This window comes from Dama dama, chromosome 25, assembly GCF_033118175.1.
Source record: "Dama dama isolate Ldn47 chromosome 25, ASM3311817v1, whole genome shotgun sequence".
Classification (NCBI taxonomy): Eukaryota; Metazoa; Chordata; class Mammalia; order Artiodactyla; family Cervidae; genus Dama; species Dama dama.
Genome location: NC_083705.1, coordinates 15,295,497 through 15,321,101, shown reverse-complemented (window position 1 = coordinate 15,321,101; position 25,605 = coordinate 15,295,497). Strand labels below are relative to the sequence as shown.

The following is a 25,605-nucleotide window of genomic DNA, read 5'->3' as shown; positions in this document are numbered from 1 at the left end:
CAGCCTCCCTCCTCACGATGGGGCAAGACGGCAGAGCAGGAAGGCCCTCTTCCTCACCTCCTGCCATAAACAGCAAAATTACTATTAAGAGTAATTATTGATGAGAAGGACCTGAAACCTAGCAGAAACGATTTCTTCACAACTCAAGATATAAAGATAGAAAGACAAGGACACAAGTAGGTGGGTCAAGACCCACAGTCCTGGGCAGATGACCCACAAGTGGGAGGTGAACACAGTTGCAGAGGTTCTCCCCAAAGGGGTGAATCCAAGCCCATATCAGGCTCTGCAAACCCAGTGTCCAACACTGGGACAGTGAGCCCCCCAAAACTTCTAGCATTGAAAGCCAGCAGGACTTGAATACGGGAGAGCTGAAGGGCTACAAGACACAGATTGTGCTTTTCAAATTTCACGGGCTCTTAGTCCCAAGGCAGAGGCAGTAATTTTTAAGAAGCCTGGGTCAGAACCACTTGCTGATCTTAGCCTCCCAGAGAGGCAGAAGAGAAGTGGGAATCCCCCTGGGAACAAAAGCACTAGAGGGAGCCACTTTGGGGGACTTGCTGACCCTGGTGATGTCATCTGCTGTTTTGGAGTCCTCCCTCTAGACTGTCAGCACCAGACACCTAACTGCCCATCAACAGGCCAGCGCCAGTCCCCTAAGCCAGTCCCACAGGCAGCTGCCCCAGGGCCCAGCTCTGCCCACCCATGGAGCAGCAGCCCCCACAGGGGGCAGGGCCTGTTATATATGACCCTTATGGTGACTACAAACCAAACACCTATTAATAGGTACACACACAAAGGAAGGAATCCAAACATAACACTAAAGATAGCCATCACATGGCAAGGGAAGAGAGCAAAAAAGATAAAAGGAACAAAAAAGAACTATGGAAACAACCCAAAACAATGAACAAAATGGCAGTACGTATAGATCCATCAGTGATAACTTTAAATGTGAATAGACTAAGTTCCCCAATCAGAACAGAGTGGACTCAGCCATAAAAAAATGAAGTCTTGCCATTGTGACAACACGGGTAAATCTAGAGGATATTATGTTAAATACATCAGAGCTACATCACAGAAAGACAAATACCAAGGACCTCTCTCATCTGAAACCTAAAAAGCAAAGTGAAACAAAAACAGACTCAAATACAGAGAGTGGTTGCCAGGACGGTAAGGGGGTGGGTGAAAACAGGTGAAGAGGATTATGAGGAACGAACCTCCAGCTACATGATAAATAAGCCCTGGGAAGATAATAATATTGTGATAACTATATGGGCATAGATGGATACCAGACTTATCCTGGTGGTCATTCCATAATGTACGCTAATGTCAAACCATGATTTAGTATACCTGGAACTAATAGAATATTGTATGTCAACTACATTTCAATAGAAAAAGAATCATATATTAATTCATTCTTCAAGTCTAAAATGAGATAAATGGGACATAAAAATTTATGTCAGTCTTTGGTAAATGAGATTATGGGATCACCATTTTATGTATATCTGTGTTCAAACTTCTTTTTACACTAAGCCTGTATTTCTTTCATTAAAAATTACAATAATGTCTTCTGAAGAAAAAAGTCAAGGTTTAAATGTAAATGTAAAAATAACTTTTTTATAACATGCTATGTTCATAAATGATTCGTCGAAGGTACAGGAAAACTACCTGATCCTCACAAACTGACAGTGATGGGAGGGATGAACCCATAAAGCGTCAGTAAGAGGAGAGAGTTACGTCAACGCTGCTTCCCAGCGCCCTCCACCTGAGGTTCCATATTTCTTTGGAACATTTTCTTAGTTACAAAGCTGCTCTCAGATTCCTTTCTAGGCCACTTAAAAAAAGCAGTAAGTGGAGGTCACAAATTTAAAGGTCCATAACTGGAGATACTGGAGAAGAAAAGAGCAACCCACTCCGGTATTCCTGCCTGGGAAATCCCATGGACAGAGCAGCCTGGGGGCTACAGTCCATGGGGTCACAAGAGTCGGACGGACTAAGTCAACAGCAGCAGCAGCAGCAACCAGAGGTAATATATTCCTGATGAAAAGTCTCGACCCATGATTTGACAGTTGAGATTTACCTAGAGGGCCAACAGGCAGCATTAAAACTGAGTGTTTTTCTTAACAATGCTGACTGAATCCTGGGTTAGCCTCTCTCCCACCTCAATGAAAACAAGAGGGTGATTCCCGAGGGGAGCCTCCACTTCTCAGCAGAGGAAACATGTATCTCAGGGAAGGGAGGGAAAAGCCCACTGCTTACACTTACTATAAGGAAATAGACTTAGTGTATGGAAATGAATCCCTTGTTCCAACCGGCTCAACAGCACAGTGACCAACATACAGTAACGACATAAAGGAACAGACAATGGAGTTAAACCATTACCTACCAGAGTTTTCAAAATCGTCTTAACGGGCAGAAAGTGTCTAGCGGTATCAATTAAAACTCCTCTATGAGGAAACCTTGGAGAATCTACAATGTTGGATTCATTGGCAATGAACTAAAAGACAAAAGAAAACTTTTATTTATTTTTAGGATTTTCTCAAGTTCAATGATGATTACATCTGTCTATGCAAGTATTGGATAAGAGATTAACTTACAGCCAAACAAAGTGTAAAAACTACATTTACCAGCTAAGAGACACACTTGGGGAGAAGTAACATTCAAGAAGCAATAAATAGTTAAAAAGTTTACATTTTTCCTATAGAATATTTTATTATGTCTACCCAATAATGTTAGTAACATACAATAATCATACTTACAGTCCCATAAGAATCTTGATAAATCAACTGGCTAAAGGTCTCTAAACCTGAGGAAAATAAAATTTATAATTTATTGCATTAATTTATAAAGGAAACAATAAAAGATATATTATCCAAGCATAGAACCATAACCAGGAAAGGCAAATAAAATTAAATATGTTATACTCTATAACATATTCTCTAAAATCAAGGCTCAATTAAAAAAAACTCTGTTGCTATCAAATAAAAATGTTTTACTTAATTGTACCCATACCATTTTTTCTGTTTTAATGATAAACACAAAAAAATAGTGTTTTAAGAAAACAAGATTCCAGTTCCTTAATAAATTTATAGCATTATAAGAAAGAATTTTTATAATACAACATTATAAGCACTTTAGAAGGTACCTAAACTTAACAGAGGGCAAAGAAGCTCAGAAAACACTATGAAATTATAAAGGCCCAAATTACAGTGTTTTATTTATAACTGCAGAGACTCTTTCTTATGAATGTGGACTGTTCCCTACATTATAGGCCAATTCCTCTTTCTAGCCTCGACTTTACCAAAATTCATGATTCTAGCTGACAACTATACTGCCAAGGAAAATTTTAACCTAAGAATACAGGCATACTTCAGTTTCTTGCATTTCACAGATAGCTGCGTTTTTTACAAATCAAATGTTTGAAGCAACCTTGCATTGTCAGATGATGATCAGTATTTTTTAGCAATTAAGTATTTTTAAAACGGGGGAGGAAACAGCAACCCATTCCAGTATTCTTGCCTGGGAAATCCCATGGTCACAAAGAGTTGAACACAACTTTATGACTAAACAATGCAACATTTTAAAATTAAGGTATGTATCTATTTTTAAGACACAATGCTATTGCACTATACTGTTGAAAAACTACAGTATAGTGTAAGCATAACTTTTATACCCACTGGGAAACCAAAAAATTTGTGTGACTCCATTTATTGAGATAGTCACTTTACTGCAGTGGTCTAGAACCAAACCCACAATATCTCCAACGTTTCCCTGTAGTGCAAACTCAAATAAAAGAGATGTGACAATATACTACAAAAATACAAAAGATCCTAAGAGACTAGTATGACCAACTATATGTCAACAAATTTGACAACTCAGAAGAAATGAATAAACTCCTAAAGAGAAAACCTACCAAGATTGAATTACAAACAAATAGAATCTGAGATGGATTACTACTAAGGAGATGGTAACAATAATAAAACATCTCCAACAAAGGCCAGGACTGGAAGGCTTCACTAGTGAATGCTACTAAACAATAAAAAAGAATTAATTATTAGGATATGACACCAAAAGCAAAAGAAATAAAAGCAAAAATAAACAAATGGGACAACACCAAAGTAAAAGATTCTGCACATCAGTTCAGTTCAGTTGATCAGTTGTGTACGACTCTTTGCAACCCCATGAAGCACAGCACACCAGACCTCCCTGTCCATCAGCAGCTCCCAGAGACTACCCAAACTCATGTCCATTGAGTCAGTGATGCCATCCAACCACCTCATTCTCTGTCATCCCCTTCTCCTCCTGCCTTCAATCTTTCCCAACATCAGGGTCTTTTCAGATGAGTCAATTCTTTGCATCAGGTAGCCAAAGTATTGGAGTTTCAACTTCAGCATCAGTCCTTCCAATGAACACCTAGGGCTGATCTCCTTTAGGATGGACAGGTTGGATCTCCTTGCAGTCCAAGGGACTCTGAAGAGTCTTCTCCAACACCATAGTTCAAAAGCATCAATTCTTCCATGCTCAGCTTTCTTTATAGTCCAACTCTCACATCCATACATGACTACTGGAAAAGCCATAGCCTTGGCTAGACAGACCTTTGTTGACAAACTAATGTCTCTGCTCTTTGATATGCTGTCTAGGTTGGTCATGAGGAATGCTGGGCTGGAAGAAGAAAAGCTGGACTCGAGATTGTCGGGAGAAATATCAATAACCTCAGATATGCAGATGACACCACCCTTATGGCAGAAAGTGAAGAAGAACTAAAGAGCCTCTTGATGAAAGTGAAAAAGGAGAGTGAAAAAGCTGACTTAAAGCTCAACATTCAGAAAACTAAGATCATGGCATCAGGTCTCATCACTTCATGGCAAATAGATGGGGAAACAGTGTCAGACTTTATTTTTTGGGGCTCCAAAATCACTGCAGATGGTGATTGCAGCCATGAAATTAAAAGACGCTTACTCCTTGGAAGGAAAGTTATGACCAACCTAGATAGCATATTAAAAAGCACAGACATTACTTTGCCAACAAGGTCCGTCTAGTCAAGGCTACGGTTTTTCCAGTGGTCCTGTATGGATGTGAGAGTTGGACTGTGAAGAAAGCTGAGCACCAAAGAATTGATGCTTTTGAACTGTGGTGTTGGAGAAGCCTCTTGAGAGTCCCTTGGACTGCAAGGAGATCCAACCAGTAAAGGAGATCAGTCCTGGGTGTTCATTGGAATGACTGATGCTGAAGCTAAACTCCAGTACTATGGTCACCTCGTGCAAAGAGTTGACTCATTGGAAAAGACCCTGATGCTGGGAGGTATTGGGGTAGGATGAGAAGGGGATGACAGGAGATGAGATGGCTGGATGGCATCACCGACTTGATGGACATGAGTTTGAGTGAACTCCGGGAATTGGTGATGGACTGGGAGGCCTGGCATGCTGTGATTCATGGGGTTGCAAAGAGTCGGACACGACTGAGTGACAGAACTGAACTGAACAATGTTGGTCATAACTTTCCTTCCAAGGAGTAAGCATCTTTTAATTTCAAGGCTGCAATCACCATCTGCAGTGATTTTGGAGCCCCCCAAAATAAAGTCAGCCACTGTTTCCACTGTTTCCCCATCTATTTCCCATGAAGTGATGGGACCAGATGCCATGATCTTAGTTTTCTGAATGTTGAGCTTTAAGCCAACTTTTTCACTCTCCTCTTTCACTTTCATCAAGAGGCTCTTTTAGTTCTTCTTCACTTTCTGCCATAAGGGTGGTGTTATCTGCATATCTGAGGTTATTGATATGTCTCCCAGCAATCTTGATTCCAGCTTGTGCTTCATCCAGCCCAGCGTTTCTCATGATGTACTCTGCATTTAAGTTAAATAAGCAGGGTGGAATATACAGCCTTGATGTACTCCTTTTCCTATTTGGAATCAGTCTGTTGTTCCACATCCAGTTCTAACTGTTGCTTCCTGACCTGCATATAGGTTTCTCAAGAGGCAGATCAGGTGGTCTGGTATTCCCATCTCTTTCAGAATTTTCCACAGTTTATTGTGATCCACACAGTCAAAGGCTTTGGCATAGTCAATAAAGCAGAAATAGATGTTTTTCTGGAACTCTCTTGCTTTTTCGATGATCCAGCGAATGTTGGCAATTTGCTCTCTGGTTCCTCTGCCTTTTCTAAAACCAGCTTGAACATCTGGAAGTTCATGGTTCACATATTGTTGAAGTGTGGCTTGGAGAATTTTGAGCATTACTTTACTAGCATGTGAGATGAGTGCAATTGTGCGGGAGTTTGAGCATTCTTTGGCATTGCCTTTCTTTTGGGATTGGAACGAAAACACATATTCCAGCCCTGTGGCCACTGCTGAGTTTTCCACATTGGCTGGCAGATTGAGTGCAGCACTTTCACAGCATCATCTTTTAGGATTTGAAATAGCTCAACTGGAATTCCATCACCTCCACTAGCTTTGTTTGTAGTTATACTTCCTAAGGCCCACTTGACTTCACGTTCCAGGATGTCTGGCTCTAGGTGAGTGATCACACCATCACAGGTATCTGGGTCATTAGGATCTTTTTTGTATAGTTCTTCTGTGTATTCTTGCCACCTCTTCTTAATATCTTCTGCTTCTGTTAGGTCCATACAATTTCTGTCCTTTATTGAGCCCATTTTTGCATGAAATGTTCCCTTGGTATCTCTAATTTTCTTGAAGAGATCTCTAGTCCTTCCTATTCTGTTATTTTCCTCTATTTCTTTGCATTGATTGCTGAGGAAGGCTTTCTTATCTCTCTGTGCTATTCTTTGGAACACTGAATTCAAATCATTATATCTTTCCTTTTCTCCTTTGCTTTTTGCTTCTCTTCTTTTCACAGCTATTTGTAAGGCCTCCTCAGACAGTCATTTTGCTTTTTTGCATTTCTTTTTCTTGGGGATGGTCTTGATCCCTCTCTCCTATACAATGTCATGAACCTCTGTCCATAGTTCATCAGGCACTCTGACTATCAGATCTAGTCCCTTAAATCTACTTTTCACTTCCACTGTATAATCATAAGGGATTTGAATTAGGTCATACCTGAATAGTCTAGTGGTTTTCCTTACTTTCTTCAATTTAAGTCTGAATTTGGCAACAAGGAGTTTATGATCTGAGTCACAGTCAGCTCCCAGCCTTGTTTTTGCTGACTGTATAGAGCTTCTCCATCTTTGGCTGCAAAGAATATAATCAATCTGATTTCGGTGTTGACCATCTGGTGATGTCCATGTGTAGACATTTCTCTTGTGTTGTTGGAAGAGGGTGTTTGCTATGACCAGTGCGTTCTCTTGGCTAAACTCTATTAGCCTTCGCCCTGCTTCATTCTATACTCCAAGGCCAAATTTTCCTGTTACTCCAGGTATTTCTTGACTTCCTACTTTTGCATTCTAGTCCCCTATAAAGGAAAGGACTTATTTTTTGGGTGTTAGTTCTAAAAGGTCTTGTAAGTCTTCATAGAACCTTTCAACTCCAGCTTCTTCCGTGTTATTGGTTGGGGCATAGACTTGGATTACCGTGATATTGAAGGATTTGCCTTGGAAACGAACAGAGATCATTCTGTCATTTTGTTTTTGTTTTTTTTAAGGAAGCATGTCTTTTATTCCTTAAAACTTCATTGACATGGAATTTGTGGAAGAGCAAATACACTTTGCTTATTTTTAAAATTTTTAAAAATTTTAATTGGAGGTTAATTACTTTACAATATTGTTTTGGTTTTTGCCATAAGATGACATGAATCAGCCATGGGTGTACATGTGTTTCCCTAATAAACTTAAAAGCTTTTCCACAATGAAGGAAACTATAAGCAAGGTGAAAAGACAGCCTTCAGAATGGGAGAAAATAATAGCAAACGAAGTAACTGACAAAGAATTAACGTAAAAATATACAAGCAACTCCTGCAGCTCAATTCCTGAAAAATAAACAACCCAGTCAAAAAATGGGCCAAAGAACTAAACAGACATTTCTCCAAGGAAAACATACAGATGGCTAACAAACACATGAAAAGATGCTCAACATCACTCATTATCAGAGAAATGCAAATCAAAACTACAATGAGGTACCATCTCATGCTGGTCAGAATGACTGCTATCCAAAAATCTACAAACAATAAATGGTGGAGAGGGTGGAGAAAGGGAACCCTCTTACACTGTTGGTGGGAATGCAAACTAGCACATTCTGTCATTTTTGAGATTGCATCCAAGTACTGCATTTAGGACTCTTTTGTTGACTATGATGGCTACTCCATTTCTCCTAAGGGATTCCTGCCCACAGTAGTAGATATAATGGTCATCTGAGTTAAATTCACCCATTCCAGTCCATCTTAGTTTGCTGATTTGACATTCACTCTTGCCATCTCCTGTTTGACCATTTCCAATTTGCCTTGACTCATGGACCTAACATTCCAGGTTCCTATGCAATATTGCTCTTTACAGCATGGGACCTTGCTTCTATCACCAGTCACATACACAACTGGGTGTTGTTTTTGCTTTGGCTCCATCCCTTTATCCTTTCTGGAGTTCCTTCTCCACTCATCTCCAGTAGCATACTGGGCACCTACCGAACTGGGGAGTTCATCTTTCAGTATCTTATCTTTTTGCCTTTTCATACTGTTCATCATCTGCACACCAAAGGAAATCATCAACAAAAAGGCAATCTACCAAAGAGGAGAAGATCCTTGCAAATTATATATCTGTTAAGGGGTTAATATATAAAGAACTCATACAACTCAGTAGCAAAAAACAGTCCAACAAAAAAATGGGTAGAAGATTGTGAACAGGTATATTTTTCAAGGAAGATACATAAATAGCCAACAGGTACATGAGAAGATGTTCAACATTATTAAGCATCAGTTCAGTTCAGTTCAGTCACTCAGTCGTATCTGGCTCCTTGCGACTCCATGGACTGCAACACACCAGGCCTCCCTGTCCATACCCAATTCCTGGAGTTTACTCAAACTCATGTCCATTGAGTCGGAGATGCCATCCAACCATCTCACCCTCTGCTGTTCCCTTCTCCTTCCGCTTTCAACCATTCCCAGCATCAGGGTCTTTTCAAATGAGTCAGCTCTTTGCATCAGGTGGCCAAAGTACTGGAGTTTCAACTTCAGCATCAGTCCTTCCAATGAACACCCAGGACTGATGTCCTTTAGGATGGACTGGTTGGATCTCCTTGCAGTCCAAGGGACTCTCAAGAGTCTTCTCCAACACCACAGTTCAAAAACATCAATTCTTCGACGCTCAGCTTCCTTTACAGTCCAACTCTCACATCCATACATGACCACTGGAAAAACCATAGCTTTGACTAGATGGACCTTTGTTGGCAAAGTAATGTCTCTGCTTTTTGATATGCTGTCTAGGTTGGTCATAAATTTAACCATTAACCATTAGGGAAAGGCAAATGAAAACCACAGTGACATATCACCTCACACTTGTTAGAATGGCTATGATCAAAAACACAAGAAATAACAACTGTTGGTGAGGATATGCAGTAAAAGGACCCCTTAACACTGTTCATGGGAATATAAACCGGTGAAGCCACTACAGAAAACAACACGGAGGTTCCTAAAAAGCTAAAAATAGAGCTACCACATGATCCAGCAACTCCACTTCTCAGTGTTTATCCAAAGAAAACAAAACACGAAATCCCTCCACCCCAAATATGTGTACCTCTGTGTTCACTGCAGCATTGACTACAATAGCCAAGATACGGAAACAACCCATCCATCAAAGGATGAATGGATAAAGATGTGGGGTGTATATGTGTACAATGGAATACTATTTAGCCACAGAAAGAAGGAAAGCTTGCTTTCTGCAACAACATGAATGGACCATAAGGCCATTATGCTAAATGAAATAAGACAGAGAAAGACAAATACTGCATGATCTCAATTAGATGTGGAATCTGAAAAACAATAAACCAAAAGCTCATAAATATAAAAACTAGATTGGTAGTTATTAGAGGCAGGGGTAGGGGGTCGGTAAAATGGGTGAAGGGGATCAAAAAGTACAATCTTTCGTATATACACAAGTCCTAGGGATGTGAGGTACAGCATAGTGACTGTAATTAATAAATATTGTGCTACCTATTTGCAAGTTGCTAAAAACAGTAAATCTCAGAAGTTCTCATCATAAAAAAACTAATTCTCTTCTAACTATGTGTGGTGACGGATGGTAACTAAATGTACTGTGGTGATCATTTTGCATTAAATGCAAATATAAAATCATTATGTTGTAAAACTGAAACGAATATAACATTATGTCAATTATACCTCAAAAAATTAGGTAAGAATAAAAAGTTCAAAGTTCCTTTGGCTATGCCTTCCTCCTATCTCCAAATACAGAATAACTTTGGAATTTTCTGTTAAGTAGCAGTGCACTCAAATATCATTTATGGCACATTTTTTACTTTCAAAGTCTGACAGGAAGCGGAAAATAAAGAAGACTTCCTGGACTAGATTCAAAAAACACTCTCAAAAGTTCTTATGTGGATTAGCGCAGACATCAATAAAGCTCATTTCCCTAACAGGCCCCAGACAAGACAAGCAGACTAGACTGGTAACAGTTTAACATCACATCCCAGTATATGTAAATAATCTAGATGATAATATCTGTAGTTACATTTGCGGTAAGTATCTATAGCTATTTTTGTGTCATTATTTTGAATAAGATCACAATCATACCATTATTACTATGACTATAAAACACAGCATTAACAATCATTATTTTATTCTAGATAACACTCAACCAGAGTCAAATCCAAAACCTTCTCTCCTTTTAATTACTATAACTTTGGCTGGCTAGCTCACATTAAAGAACATCATTCTTCTCCTTTTTCAAAACCATAGTAATTTGGAAGCCAGTAAAACAAAATCTTATCCTCTCCAAAGAAGAGGTCAAAGCACCTTTTGAACAGCAAAAGTAAATGTCCCAACGCCTGAACTTTGAAGTTCAGACTAAAAGTCACAGGAAAAGCTTTTAAGGTTCTTCTCTGCTCACTGCCTCCAATCACTCAGAGTATATTTTTATCTTTTCACAACGTTCCTGCAAACTTTCTTATATTTCTATATTCACAGGAATTTAAAATGGGGGAAGGGTTCTCTTCTTTTCTAGGTCATCATGGTGTCTGTGGTTGACTCTGTTCCTGAACTTCTCTTCTTGAGACTCCCAGGATCAAATGATTCCTGGCCAAGAAACAGAACAATCGTCCAATTGCCCAGTGGATTCAGCTGAAAATGGACAATGAGATCAAGCACAACTCCACTCCTGAAAGGAGACACCGGAGAAGAACCAAGCTGAGTCGATAAGGACTCTCAACTGCCACGGCACATGCATTTATGCTGCACTGAGGTCATGAGCATCTTCTCATATCTAGCAGAAAACATCACCACACATGGAGAGTTAGACATGTTTTATTGGGAACATGATTTTCCTCTTTGCTTTTCTGCTTCTGCACTAATAGACTGGTTCAGAAAAAAATATGAGTACACTGTTGTTCACATAAATAAATAAAATGCAGAAACGACATGCTTGCTACTGAAGGTGACAAGAAGTGACGGATGATAAAACCAAATCTAATTGGAGCAGATCAGGGCCATTTATAACTCTAAATATTACAGATCAAGAACATCAAGGAATTGCAGCATTATGAATGCGATAACCTTCAAACATTTTTAAAAGGTCAAATGATCTTTCATTAAGTGGTATATACAAATGATCTTTCTTTAAGTGGTATATACAGTACTTAATGGAAGTTGTTTGGGAAATACCCAACAAATCATTCTACAAAGGGCCCCCAGGAAGCAAAGTTATACTGTTAATATGCTTGATTTCCCAAAGTGGCAACTGAAACTCTTTCCTCACTGGAAAATAACAATGAAGCTACACAGAACTTACCTCGTAATACTCCCCAAACTCTGTTGGCAGTGAGCGCAGCCACTGGTCCTTTCACAAGTAAATTATCTGTATTGCAAAAAAGAAAAGAATGTTTCTTGTATGGTGACAGATGGTGACATTTTACATTATATACAAATATCAAATCATTATGTTGTAAACCTGAAACTAATATAATGTTATGTCAAATTACACCTCAAAAAACCAGGAGAGAATAAGAAGTTCTCTGCTTCATCATCACCGACCACGGCCACCACCACTCAGGGTGTGGCGTGACAGCTGGTGACACCTGGGAAAACAGATCTCTCCACAGCTAGTCATCAGGTGACGGTCTTCTGACAGGGTAGCCTTTCCTCAGAAGAACAGAGTCATGAGTTAGGCTTATGTGTAAAAATGTATGGAAATACTGAATCACCATGTTGTGTCAGGGGAATTAACACAGCGTTGTAAGGTAACTGTACTTCAAAAACAAGCAAGCTCAAGAGAGAGAGATCAGACTCTCGGTTACCAGAGGCGGGTAACTGGACAAAGGCAGGCAAAAGGTACTAACTTCTGGTTATAAGATAAATAAGTACAAGGGACGTAATGTACACCGTGATGAACACAGTTAGCACGGCGGATGCTACATGTGAACCTTGTTCAGAGTAAATCATAAGAGTTCTCATCAAGAAAAACCTGTTTTTCTTTCTTTAGTTTTGTATCTATGTGAGATGGACGTGCACTAACTTCCTGTGGTAATCATTTCCCGATGTGAGTCAGTCAGATCGTAACGCTGGGCACCTAGACTTACACGGTGCTGTCAGTCATGTCTCAGTAAAACCGGAAGAAAAAATGCTTGCTTTTAATCCCTCAGTGATACACAGTACATTTCCCAAAACATACCATTGCTAGTTCTGGATCATTCCTTTCTCCTGAGCTCCAAACCTGTTTCTCCAACTGCCTTGTGTATATCCTCACGTGGAAGTCCCGTGAAAAGTCAAAGTTGCTCAGTCCTGTCCGACTCTTTGCGACCCCATGGAATTCTCAGTCCATGGAATTTTCCAGGCCAGAATACTGGAGTGGGCAGCCTTTCCTGTCTCCAGGGGATCTTCCCGACCCAGGGATAGAACCCAGGTCTCCCACATTTCTTGGGGATTCTTTACCAGCTAAGCCACAAGGAAAGCCCAAGAATACTGGAGTGGGTAGCCTATCCCCCCTTCTCCAGGGGATCTTCCCGACCCAGGGATCGAACTGGGGTTTCCTGCACTACAGGCGAATTCTTTACCAGCTGAGCTACCAGGGAAGCCCCGGAAACCCTGACGGCTCTTCCCTAAACTCCACAAGCCCCAGACTGAACTCTTCCCGCTTCTCACTTGCTGGGCTCTGGACTCACATCCTCTCCTCACTCCAGACAGCCCAGGAGCTCAGGTCAGGAAGCTGGGAGGCCCTGCCCTCATTCCTCCTTCTCCCTTACTGGAGAGTTCTCTCCCGCTAGCCCTCTACAGAGCAGGGGCTTACTTAAGCTGAGAGTTTAAGTCAAAAGGGCAAGCCCTTCAGTGCCCCTCATCCCCTGATGGAGCCTCTGCTGTCAGTCTTGAGCTCTGTAAGACCAGAGTTTTCTCTGCTCTGGTCGCTCACCCCTGTGCCCCCTACTTGCCCTGGACCTCCACACCCCTAACATTGTCCCGAATCTTCCTTCACACTCACTTGCTGGGACCTTGCTGGTGGTCCAGAATTTGCCTTCTAATGCAGGGGATGGAGTTCAATCTTTGGTTGGGAACTAAGATCCCCCATGTCGAGGTGCAACCAAGCTCAGCCCTGCAACTAGAGGTTGCCCCAGCTCATCTCAGTCTTCAGAAAGGTTTCCCATGGACTCATCCACAGAGAAAGCAAAGCACCAGGAAGCACAGACATGCCGAAAGCTAAAGGCATGAAGACTCTGCAGCAGGAGGGACACTCCAGGGCTGCAGGTTCATGACTTAACTGGCATCTCTGCTTCATCATCACCCTGCACCACCATCACCCAGGGTGCTGCGTAACAGCTGGCTACACATAGGGAAAACAGCTCTATCAACAGCCAACGATCAGGCGACAATCTTCTGACAAGGAAGCCTTTCCATCAGACAAACAGTCGTGAGTTAGCTAAAGGCCAGGCTAAGAATGGTATTGCTATTATGACCACAATCTAATCACGATTCCCCTCCTCTATTAAATCCTTAGTTTAAGCTACCTAAATAGAACTCACCATTTCACTGGTCACTGTTTAAAAGCCAGTTTTTGCCACATTCCAGTTCTGAGATCTCCTGGAATCAGTCAGCACAAAGATTTATCTAAAACCATTAACATGTGGCATATACCTGATGCCAATTATTTTCCAACAGCTGAGGACTGGCTGATATTGAAAAGGATTCTGATTCAACCCAATGCAAAAACCAAACATATAAAGCAGTAAGGAGGAGACTGTGTTTCCTAAATATATGGACAAATAAGCTATAGAATTTTTATTTCAAAGCCAAATCCTTAGCCTTAACACTGATAAGCTCCCTGAGGTTTGATGAAGACATCTTTCTTTCAATTATCCCCTTCTATACTTTTTGCACCACACTGTTTTGACGGGTATACATGCAAATAACAGCAATGGATTCCTCTTTTTAAAATAAAAAAATGTTTTAGGTAAGACTAAAGCCGTTTGAGATGCCCACTGAACTCCCTACTTTCCTTAGAGGAAACAGCAGGTCTTTTCTGGGGCACTTGTATATCCACGTGACAATAAAAAGAATACTGCTTTCTGTGCACCTTCTTGTATTATGTTGGTATTTAAATGGTATCCTCCTGTACACATTATGATGTATCTTCCTTTGTCCAACTCAGCGATTTATCTTGGCAAGTTCTCCACGTCTGTTCTATCTCCACTTGTTTTTTAAGTATTTCATTTCCCGACGTATGCTGCACTGGGCCTTCACAGCTGTGTGTGGGCTTTCTCTAGTTGCAGCGAGCGGGGACGCCTCTCGAGTTGCAGTGCGTGGGTTCCTCACTGTGGTCGTTCCCCTTGTTGCAGATCACAGGCTCTAGGCCTGCAGGCTTCAGTCGTTGCGGCACAGGGACGCAGTAGTTGTGGCGGCTGGGTTTAGTTGCTCCTCATCGTATGGGATCTTCCCAGATCAGGGGTCGATCGCGTGTCCTCTGTGTTGGCACGCAGATTCTTAAACACTGGACCACTAGAGAAGTCCTATAACTCCACTGGTTTATTCTCAATTGTTGAAGAGTATTCTCCAGTGTCAACTGACAAGATATATGCAGCTATTCTTCTAGTGATGAACATTTTGTTTTGCTTATAAACATTCACTGTGGCAGACAAACCACAGAGAACATTCTTGATGTACGTAATTACTTCTCTATGGTAGAAATTAGTCTACATCTGGTTCTGAGGGGATGCCCATTTTTATTTTACTTGATGCTGCTGTTAACACTCGTCAGTTTCTCCAAGATTTCCTGTACCCTTGGACAATGGTTGATATCTTGTTATTTCCATATTTGTGTTATTTTTATCATCATCATCAACTAGTTTAAAACTAGTTTATCCTTTAACCAGAAAATTTCACGGTTAGCTTATCTCCAGAAGTCTCCCATTCAGAAAAATGGGGTTTGCAAAACTGAATGCAAGGCAGACTGTAACTCCCCAGCCCCGACATATTCCGTCATTTGGATTTTACAGTATGTCATTGTACTGCTGGTGAGCAAAGATTCCTTGGTAATTTGCTGATCATTTCTCAATTCAGATTGCAAAATCTAATTCATAAAGTGTCTGAGTGCTGTCAACTCACATGACTAATGTGGGCAAACCATCCTGTTCCTCTTCTAAGAACAGCCACAGAATGGAAGAGAAATGAAGTTATTTTGCAAAAAGATGTATCAAGGCATCAAGAAATCTCATCTCTAGTCTAATTAAAAGGATGAAGAGATGTATTTTAACTGTCTGTGAGGCAGTCTGAGAACAAAGGGGTTACTCTTTTCTCTACGATATGCATTTTCCTTTCTATTTTTACACCTGACTCACCAGTCTGCTCTTTCTGCACTAATCCTAAATGACCCATTGCTCTTCTTTGATTCCGTGGTACAATTTCATGTAATTACCAGTGAGTACACGCTATGATAAAGGTCTGCCTATCCGCTTATTCTTCCTACAACAAGTTAGGAATATTTTACGCAAATAAGAAATCATGTAGCTAAATGTTGATTATATTTTCAATCAATATAAATGAAGATGGAATATAAATATAATACAACATAAATATAAATGCAACCTGAAAAACTTCAACTCTCTCAGTTCTGCATTATCTATGTGTCAACTTAATTATAAACAGAAATCATGCCAGGACTTCGCTGGAGCCCAGTGTAAAATTCTGTGCTTCCACTGCAAGGGGAACAGGTTCAATTCTTGGTCAGGGAACTAAGATCCCACATACTGTGCCAAAAAAAAAAAAAAGAGAGAGAGAGAGAGGAGAGAGAAAGATCATGCCTATAAGCACAAACTTGATTTCAAAATAAACTATTTAGATGTACAAAATTAAGGGATAAGCCAAGTGAGTTTTGGCACAACCATACAGTTGGTAGAACATTACTCAGCCACTAAAAATGCTGTCATTGAAAATTATTTAGTGAAATCCATGTTCATAGGCAAAAAAGTGGCTTCCCAGGTCATGCTAGTGGTAATGAACCCACATGTCAATGCAGGAGACATGAGAAATGCGGGGTCAATCCCCTGGTTATGACGATCCCCTGGACAAGGAATGGGAAACCACTCCTGTATCCTTGCCTGGGAAATCCCATGGACAGAGGAGCCTGGCAGGCTACAGTCCAAGGGGTCTCAAAGAGTCAGACAGACTGAAGCAACTTAGCGTAGCACATGCAAAGAAGAAAAACAGAAAACCACATGTACAGAACTAGACCCCTTTTTCATACCATTCCTTATCTTATGCTTTTATTTATAACTATGTAAAACATTCAAATGTATTACTCTGCAAAAAAAAAAGAAATCTAAGTAACAAAGGTCAACTCTGAGTGCTGGGATTAGGAGTAATTTAATTGCTCCTCTTCACTTACTGTACTTAAAGATTTCCTGCAATGATTATGTTTTAGTTTTACCATCAGACTTTAATGGTAATTATTTAGTTATTTATTATTGCCATAGGTACAGCATGTGGGACTTTGGTTCCCCATCCAAGGATCAAACCTGTGCTCCTTGCAGTGGAAGCTCAGTCTTAACCACTGGACTGCCAGGGAAGTTCCCTAATGGTTATTTTTAAAAATAATAATTATAAACTCACTGGTTAAGAGGTCAAAACAGTTCATGGAGCAGAGTCAGCTTCTGGCACTTGAGTCTGTAACAAGCAGCTTTGTGTACAATCCGTCCCATGACATAGGTACTCACAAGACTCATCCGAAGTGATGTTGGGAAAACTGTCACATTGTGGGTTCTTGATAACTGAGACTTCAAGTTTCTGTAACTCCATTGCACTTGGAACTTTATTAGAGCCAAGAGGCCACTTGTAGAAACCAAAAATATAGTCATAATATCTGTGTGAGAGAAATTCAAACAAATTTTTAAACCATTGTTGTTTATTCACTGAGTCGGGTCTGACTCTATGTGACTACATGAAGTACAGCGCACCAGGCTTCCCTGTCTCACTAGGTGTGTGAAGCAGGGTGTGCAAGCTCATTCTGACCAGTGATGGGGCAGGGCGGGGAGGGGGTGGGAGGAAGCTTCCTTTTCGAGGTGAGCACCAAGAAAACTTTCTCTGTATGTGACACCTACATCAGTGGCAGCCACACCAAAGATGGCACATCAGAGATGACAAGAATACAGATCCTAATGATACTGTTGAGCCACTTAGTCAACTAGCCCTGAAATCCTGCCTTCTTTTGGACTTCTCAATGTGTGAGATTCTTTACCCTCTGAGCCACCAACAACTGAACGGTTCAAGATCGAGAAAGGAGTACGAAAGGGCTGTCTGCTGTCACCCTGTTTGCTTAATCTATATGCTGAGCACATCATGAGAAATGCCAGGCCGGATGAGTTACAAGCTGGAATCAAGGTAGGCGGGAGAACCTCAGATACATGGATGACACCACTCTAATGGCAGAAAGAGAAGAGGAACTAAAAAGCCTCCTGATGAGGGTGAAGGAGGAGAGTGAAAGAGCTGGCTTAAAATTAAACATTAAAAAAGCTAAGATCATGCCATCTGGCCCCATTAGGTGGTGGTTGAGACACTAAGTTGTGTCTGACTCTTACGACCCCATGGACTGTAGCCTGCAAGACTCCTCTGTCCATGGGATTCTCCAGGCAAGAATATTGGAGTGGGCTGCCATTTTCTTACCAGAGAATCTTCCCGACCCAGGGATTGATCCAGGGTCTCCTGTTTTGCAGGTAGATTCTTTACCAAATGAGCTACTGGCCCTATTACTTCATGGAAAAAAGAGGGGGGGAAAGGTTGAAATTAGTGACAGATTTCCTCTTCTTGGGCTCTAAAATCACTGTGGATGGTGCTGTAGCCATGAAATTGGAAGATATTTGTTTCTTGGCAGGAAAGCTATGACAAATCTAGACAACTGTGTTGAAAAGCAGAGACATTACTCTGTGGACAAAGGTCTGTACAGTCAAGGCTGTGGTCTTCCCAGTGATCACGTATGGTTGTGAGAGCTGGACTGTAAAGAAGGCAGAGCACCAAAGAATTGATGACTTCAAACTGCGGTGCTGAAGAAGACTCCTGACAGTCCCTTGGACAGCAAGGAGATCAAACCAGCCAATCCTAAGGGAGATCAACCCTGACTGTTCACTGGAAGGACTGACGCTGAAGCTGAAGCTCCAGTATTCTGGTCACTTGATGTGAACAGCTGACACCCTGGAAAAGTCCCTGATGCTGGGAAAGATTGAGGGCAGAAGAAGAGCGTGTCATAGGATGAGACGGCAGGATGGAATCACCAATACAGTGGATGTGAACTTGGGCAAACTTCGGAAGATGGTGAGGCACAGAGGTCTGGCGTGCTGCCTCCATGGGGTCGCAGAGAGTTGGACACAACTGGGCAACTGAACAACCACAACGTGTGAGATGACAGCTTTTCTTTCTGCTCACGCCACACTGAGTCGGGGTTCAGTTACCTTCCAACAGAAGTATCCAGCTAACACCACCAAAGAATCCTCACTAGGGCCTGGACAATTTACATTCTGCTGGTACCTGAATGTCAGAGGAACAGGGTAGGAAATAAACATTTGAAGGTGCTAGAAGATAAAAAGGTCACATAGTCTTCAAAGCCTAAGACCTGTAACAGAGTTTGAAAAGCCAGAAGGCTGTATAAGCTACTTATTCATAAGACTGTCTTCTGCTTTTTCCAGGGAAGTAAGGAGAGATGGGAAAGTTCTGATGAACCTCGAAGTGTATGGAAGTTAACCAGTGAGACAGTGAAACAGATGAAGGTGCTGGGGGAAATCATTAGCTTAGGAAAATCTTTTTATAATTTAAAAATACATTATTTATTTACTTGGTGGGGTTGAGCCTTAGTTCTGGCATGTGGAATCTAGTTCCCTTACTGAGGATTGAACCTGGACCCCTGCATTGGGAGCATCCAGGAAGTCTAAGCCCCTGGACCACCAGGGAAGTCCCTATCGAAAAATTCTGACAGATTCAAAAGGAAATAAAGATCACTAAACTGTATAGCTAAAAATGGTTAACACAGCATGCTAGGGCTTCCTCGTTGGCGCTAGTGGTAAAGAACCCAGCTGCCAATGCAGGAGACACAGAGATGATGGTTCCATTGCTGGGTCTGGAAGAGCCCCTGGATCAGGAAATGACAACCTACTCTAGTATTCTTGCCTAGAATATTATGTGGGCAGAGGCGGCTTAAGGGCTACAGTCCACAGGGCCACAAGTCAGACACAACTAAGTACATAGCAATCTTATGTACATGCTACCATAATTTAAAAAAAAAAAAAATTGAAGGGAAATTAAAGCTGTCAGCAGCTTTGAGTAAGGTGCTGCCTTGTCCCAAATAAGGAAATCATGGCCCTAGATATTAAAACTCTAACAGAAAACTCTAGCCAATACTGTGGTTTTTCTAGTAGTCATGTATGAATGTGAGAGTGGGACTGTAAACAAAGATGAGCACAAAAGACTTGATGCTTTTGAACTGTGGTGTTGGAGAACTCTTGAGAGTCCCTTGGACTGCAAGGAGATCCAAACAGTCCATCGTAAAGGAGATCTGTCCTGGGTGTTCATTGGAAGGACTGATGCTGAGGCTGAAACTCCAATATTTTGGTCACCTGATGCAAAGAATTGACTCATCTGATAAGACCCTGATACTGGGAAAGATTGAAGGTGGGAGGAAAAGGGGACGAAAGAGGATGAGATGGTTGGATGGCATCACAGACTCAATGGACATGAGTTTGAGTAAACTCCGGGAGTTTGTGATGGACAGGGGGGCCTAGCATGCTGCAGTCCATGGGGTCAAAAAGAGTCAGACACACTGAGAGACTGAACTGAACAGAAAGCTCTAAGGGATCTGACGCAGTGGTATCCAAGGTGTGTGTGAAACAGTCAATAGCTCCATCTTCTCCAACTCTTTGTGACCCCACAGACGGTAGCCCACCTGGCTCCTCTGTCCATGGAATTCTCCAGGAAAGGATACTTGAGTGAGCAGCCACTCCCCTCTCCAGGGGGTCTTCCTGACCCAGGGATTGAACATGGGTCTCCTGCATTGCAGGCAGAGTCTTTGCCATCTGAGCCACCAGGGAAGCCCATTGGAGCTTGTCAGGAACTGAAACTAAAGTTTTGGTTAACTAAGGAGGGGAAAAAGTTAAAAAAAAAACTGCCATGTGATCTTGCTGTAAATGCTAAGGAAGCAGCCACATACCAGACAGACAGAACTCTGCCTGCAAAATGCATACTGTTTCAAAGCAGGGGTTGATAGAAGTGGGTTCTTCAGGAGACAGGAGCCTTGAGGATCTCAGCACACTGGGGCCTCAGTTTTACCTGTTCTCCATGGCCTCGAGATTCTAGAACACCCATCATCTCTAAACCTTTTCAACTTCATCATGTGTTTACTCTGAAGTAGTAAAGGCCCCTCCTCGGTTCCTAGAACACTCTCCTGAATGCTTTCAAGTCTCAGCCATAATGGCTAATGTTTTATACCCTGCTTCCTAACATGCAGGGTATAATTAATAGCTGCTTCCCACACAGGGCACAAATTAGTTAGGCAAAGTCCTCAGATAACTACCTACACTCCCTTACAATGCCAAGCCTTGTTTCTGAAATCATCTCACAGCTTCTTCAAGTTCTGGTTATCTAACCATGGTTGCCTGACATCATCCATGCTTTCTTGCCAGACTCACACCATTCAGCTGATCACCGTGTCCTTGTTTTACTAGCAGTATGGCACAGAAGGAAAATCCAGTTTTACGAACTGAGTCCCAGAGCAAATAAGGTGTGTTTATGTTTAAAAGATTCCCAAGTCATGATCTTCCATTAAATGGCCTTCAGGTACTTTTTCCTTCTCAGTATCCCAAGGCGGGCAATCAACCACCTTCATATTACTTCTTCACCCAGACTCCAGCCATTCTGACCTGATGGCAGATTCAACACCAAAGACTTATTAGATTATGCATCTAAAATGAGGGTAACCCAATCAAAAAATGGGCCAAAGAACTAAACAGACATTTCTCCAAAGAAGACATACAGATGGCTAACAAACACATGAAAAGATGCTCAACATCACTCATTATTAGAGAAATGCAAATCAAAACCACAATGAGGTACCATTACACGCCAGTCAGGATGGCTGCTATCCAAAAGTCTACAAGCAATAAATGCTGGAGAGGGTGTGGAGAAAAGGGAACCCTCTTACACTGTTGGTGGGAATGCAAACTAGTACAGCCGCTATGGAAAACAGTGTGGAGATTTCTTAAAAAACTGGAAATAGAACTGCCATATGACCCAGCAATCCCACTTCTGGGCATACACACTGAGGAAACCAGATCTGAAAGAGACATGTGCACCCCAATGTTCATCGCAGCACTGTTTATAATAGCCAGGACATGGAAGCAACCTAGATGCCCATCAGCAGATGAATGGATAAGGAAGCTGTGGTATGTATACACCATGGAATATTACTCAGCCATTAAAAAGAATTCATTTGAACCAGTCCTAATGAGATGGATGAAACTGGAGCCCATTATACAGAGTGAAGTAAGCCAGAAAGATAAAGAACATTACAGCATACTGACACATGTATATGGAATTTAGAAAGGTGATAACGATAACCCTATATGCAGAACAGAAAAAGAGACACAGAAATACAGAACAGACTTTTAAACTTTGTGGGAGAATGTGAGGGTGGGATATTTCAAAAGAACAGCATGTATACTATCTATGGTGAAACAGATCACCAGCCCAGGTGGGATGCACGAGACAAGTGCTCCGGCCTAGTGCACTGGGAAGACCCAGAGGAATCGGGTGGAGAGGGAGGTGGGAGGGGGGATCGGGATTGGGAATACATGTAAATCCATGGCTGATTCATATCAATGTATGACAAAACCCACTGGAAAAAAAAATAATAATAATAAAAAATAAATAAATAAATAAATAAAATAAAAATAAAATGAGGGTAACATTGTCCCTCGCCTTATTTAGTGGTTCACAACGGAAGGAGAAGAAACCATCTCTGCCATCGACTCCGTAAGTCTCTTCAGCCTAAGCCTAAGTGCGAGGCCTAGCTGGCGTCAGCAGCTGCTGATCTGATTCGTCCTGCATTTACCTCCCAACTGCTTGGTGTCCTGCAAGCACAATTAAGCTCTAATGACCTCAGGGAACGAGGACCAAAATCTGAGGGAGGAAAGGACCTGTACAGTGAGCACCAAGCCACACTCCTTCAGGGCGCCTTGAGGACAGGTCGAAGCCTGAGGCTTCTTGAGACATCGCCCCAAGGGCAGTCCGCCTTGCACGCGGTGCAATGAGCACAGCCAGCGCCGCGGTACAACACCGCAGATCAGCTCTTATGCTGCTCAGTCAGTAGTCATGTCCGCCCTCTGTGACCCACGGACTGTAGCCCACCAGGCTCCTCTGTCCACGGGGAACGTCCAGGCAAGAATGCTGCCGTGGGTTGCCATTTCCTCTCCTAGGGGATCTTCCCCACCCAGGCAGGGATGGAACCCATGTCTCTTGTGTCTCCTGCCTTGGCAGGCAGATTCTTTACACCTGAGCCACCAGGGAAGCACCCCCCCCCCCACACACACACACCCCAAATCAACTAGACATCAATTTTCAAAAGAAAGAAAGAAAGAACTAGCACTGTGGGCTGCCCCACTACTACACAATTCACCCTGAGGCCAGTGGGGTTACAGACCTGAGGCTGGAGGGCTGAGAAGCGCTAAGGATCGAAACAGGAACCTGGGAGAGTAAGCACATAAGTGCTTCTGGCAAACAAAAGGAGAAGCAGGGACTGCGGCGCAGTGACCATACCAAAGTAGTAGGTGAAAACAGCCAACACTTTGCATGGAACAGAGATCTGGGAAGGGAACGGGAGTTTTGACAATGCTTCAACCTAAGGACTTTCTGCCACCTGAACTGTTACCAGATTGGGGGAGGAGAGATTGCCTATAAATGACAAGCCACTTTGGGAAACCCCTAGCCCGCAAACTTTAAGAACCCATCTTCCTCTTCGAACTCCCTCCAGATAAACTGCCATTAACCCTCCATCCACTCCATTCTCCGAGGCGAACAATGGCCACAAACTCTGAGCACGCTACTCCTTCCGCTCAATACCCTGCACCCGAACGGGTTCCCGAGCACCCGGGAGGTCCCTTAGGAGGCGGGGTGGGGGAGGGGGGGGCGGTCAGGGGAGGGCTTGCGTTTCCGTCCCTGCTGCTCCAAGCTGGCGCTGCTCTCTCTAGACCCGTGACTTTGGTCCGGTCACTGGCCGGTTCACCTGTCAAACAGGGGCAAGAGCGTCGGCGAGGCTGGAAGGCCGTGCAGGTGCTAAGAGGCTCTCAGGTGCTCCTCCTCTCGGGCCCGCGCCTGCGCTGCGTCCCAGGGTGGGCCGTCCCTCCCCGTCCCGAGGTCTCCGGGTCCCCTCCCCGACCGCCCGTCGGGAGCGCTCACCGCCGAAACGCTTCCTGCAGGACTGCGCAGGAGGGGCCGGCCTTGGAAGCGGGGCTGTGCCCGAAGAAGAAGTTTCCGGGCGATAGGTACAGCAAACGCGGGGTCGTCTTCACAGAGAGAGGCAGGGGCCAAAGATTCAGGTCCCGCCAATATGAGAGGTGCGGGTTCCGCGCCCCTTCCATCCCGAGCGCCGCCCGCACTACCAGCACCCCCAGCGCCGCCAGCAGCCCGGGTAGCCGCAGCCTCCCCAACCCGCGTTGCTCCATGGCCGCTCAGCTGCTCTCTACCCGGGCCCCCCCCCCGTAAGCACCGGCCGCCGCCTCGGCTCCTGATCGCGCCCGGAGTCCTGGGAGCGGTGCGTGGAGCGAGCGAGTCCGAGAGTCAGCGGACTGTGCTCCGCCTCCAGAGGGCTGGGGCAGCCAGCCCCGGCCGCAGCAGCCATCCGCCCCCAGCCGATCCCGGGTTTCCTCCCTGCCCAGACTTCCCGCTGGCAGCGCTGGGGTTCTTGCAGCAGCTCGCCTAGTGAAACTGCAGAACGCACGCCACGTAAAAACCAACTTCCTCCCGCCGCTAACACCAGATAACCCGCGTGCTTCAGTTCAGTTCAGTTGCTCAGTCGTGTCCGACGCTTTGCCACCCCATGAATCGCAGCACGCCAGGCCTCCCTGTCCATCACCAACTCCCGGAGTTTACTCAAACTCATGTCCATGGAGTCGGTGATGCCATCCAGCTCTGTCGTCCCCTTCTCCTCCTGCCCCTAATCCCTCCCAGCAGCAGGGTCTTTTCCAATGAGTCAACTCTTCGCATGAGGTGTCCAAAGGACTGGAGTTTCAGCTTCAGCATCAGTCCTTCCAATGAACACCCAGGACTGATCTCCTTTAGGATGGACTGGTTGGATCTCCTTGCAGTCCAAGGGACTCTCAAGAGTCTTCTCCAACACCACAGTTCAAAAGCATCAATGCCTTGGTGCTCAGCTTTCTTCACAGTCCAACTCTCACATCTATACATGACCACTGGAAAAACCATAGCCTTGACTAGATGGACCTTTGTTGGCAATGTAATGTCTCTGCTTTTTAATATGCTGTCTAGGCTGGTCATAACTTTCCTTCCGAGGAGTAAGCGTCTTTTAATTTCATGGCGGCAATCACCATCCCCAGTGATTTTGGAGCGCAAAAAAATAGTCTGACACTGTTTCCACTGTCTCCCCATCTATTTCCCATGAAGTGATGGGACCGGATGCCATGTCTCAGTTTTCTGAATGTTGAGCTTTAAGCCAACTTTTTCACTCTCCTCTTTTACTTTCATCAAGAGGCTTTTTAGTTCCTCTTCACTCTCTGCCATAAGGGTGGAGTCATCTGCATATCTGAGGTATTGATATTTCTCCCGGCAAACTGGATTCCAGCTTTGTGCTTCTTCCAGCCCAGCGTTTCTCATGATGTACTCTGCATATAAGTTAAATAAGCAGGGTGACAATATACAGCCTTGATGTACTCCTTTTCCTATTTGGAACCAGTCTGTTGTTCCATGTCCAGTTCTAACTGTTGCTTCCTGACTTGCATATAGGTTTCTCAAGAGGCAGGTCAGGTGG

At 43.1% G+C, this 25,605-nt stretch overlaps 1 protein-coding gene across 2 annotated transcripts in view; it reads right to left on the bottom strand.

Annotated features, from left to right (window-relative positions):
* LOC133046654 (beta-hexosaminidase subunit beta-like) overlaps positions 1-24,481 on the bottom strand; it is a 34,707-nt gene extending 10,226 nt beyond the window's left edge. The window contains exons 1-5 of one of the 2 annotated variants that reach the window (XM_061129539.1): positions 24,018-24,481; positions 17,300-17,445; positions 11,893-11,958; positions 2,757-2,803; positions 2,384-2,494 (exon numbers count right to left, since the gene is read on the bottom strand). In XM_061129539.1, coding sequence (XP_060985522.1) covers positions 2,384-2,494; positions 2,757-2,803; positions 11,893-11,958; positions 17,300-17,445; positions 24,018-24,283 — 636 coding nt within the window. In that variant the 5' untranslated portion in view covers positions 24,284-24,481. Of the gene's footprint in view, positions 1-2,383; positions 2,495-2,756; positions 2,804-11,892; positions 11,959-17,195; positions 17,276-17,299; positions 17,446-24,017 lie in introns of those variants that run through there. The other variant, XM_061129540.1, reaches the window with a different exon arrangement.
* Between the last annotated feature and the right edge of the window lie 1,124 nt (positions 24,482-25,605).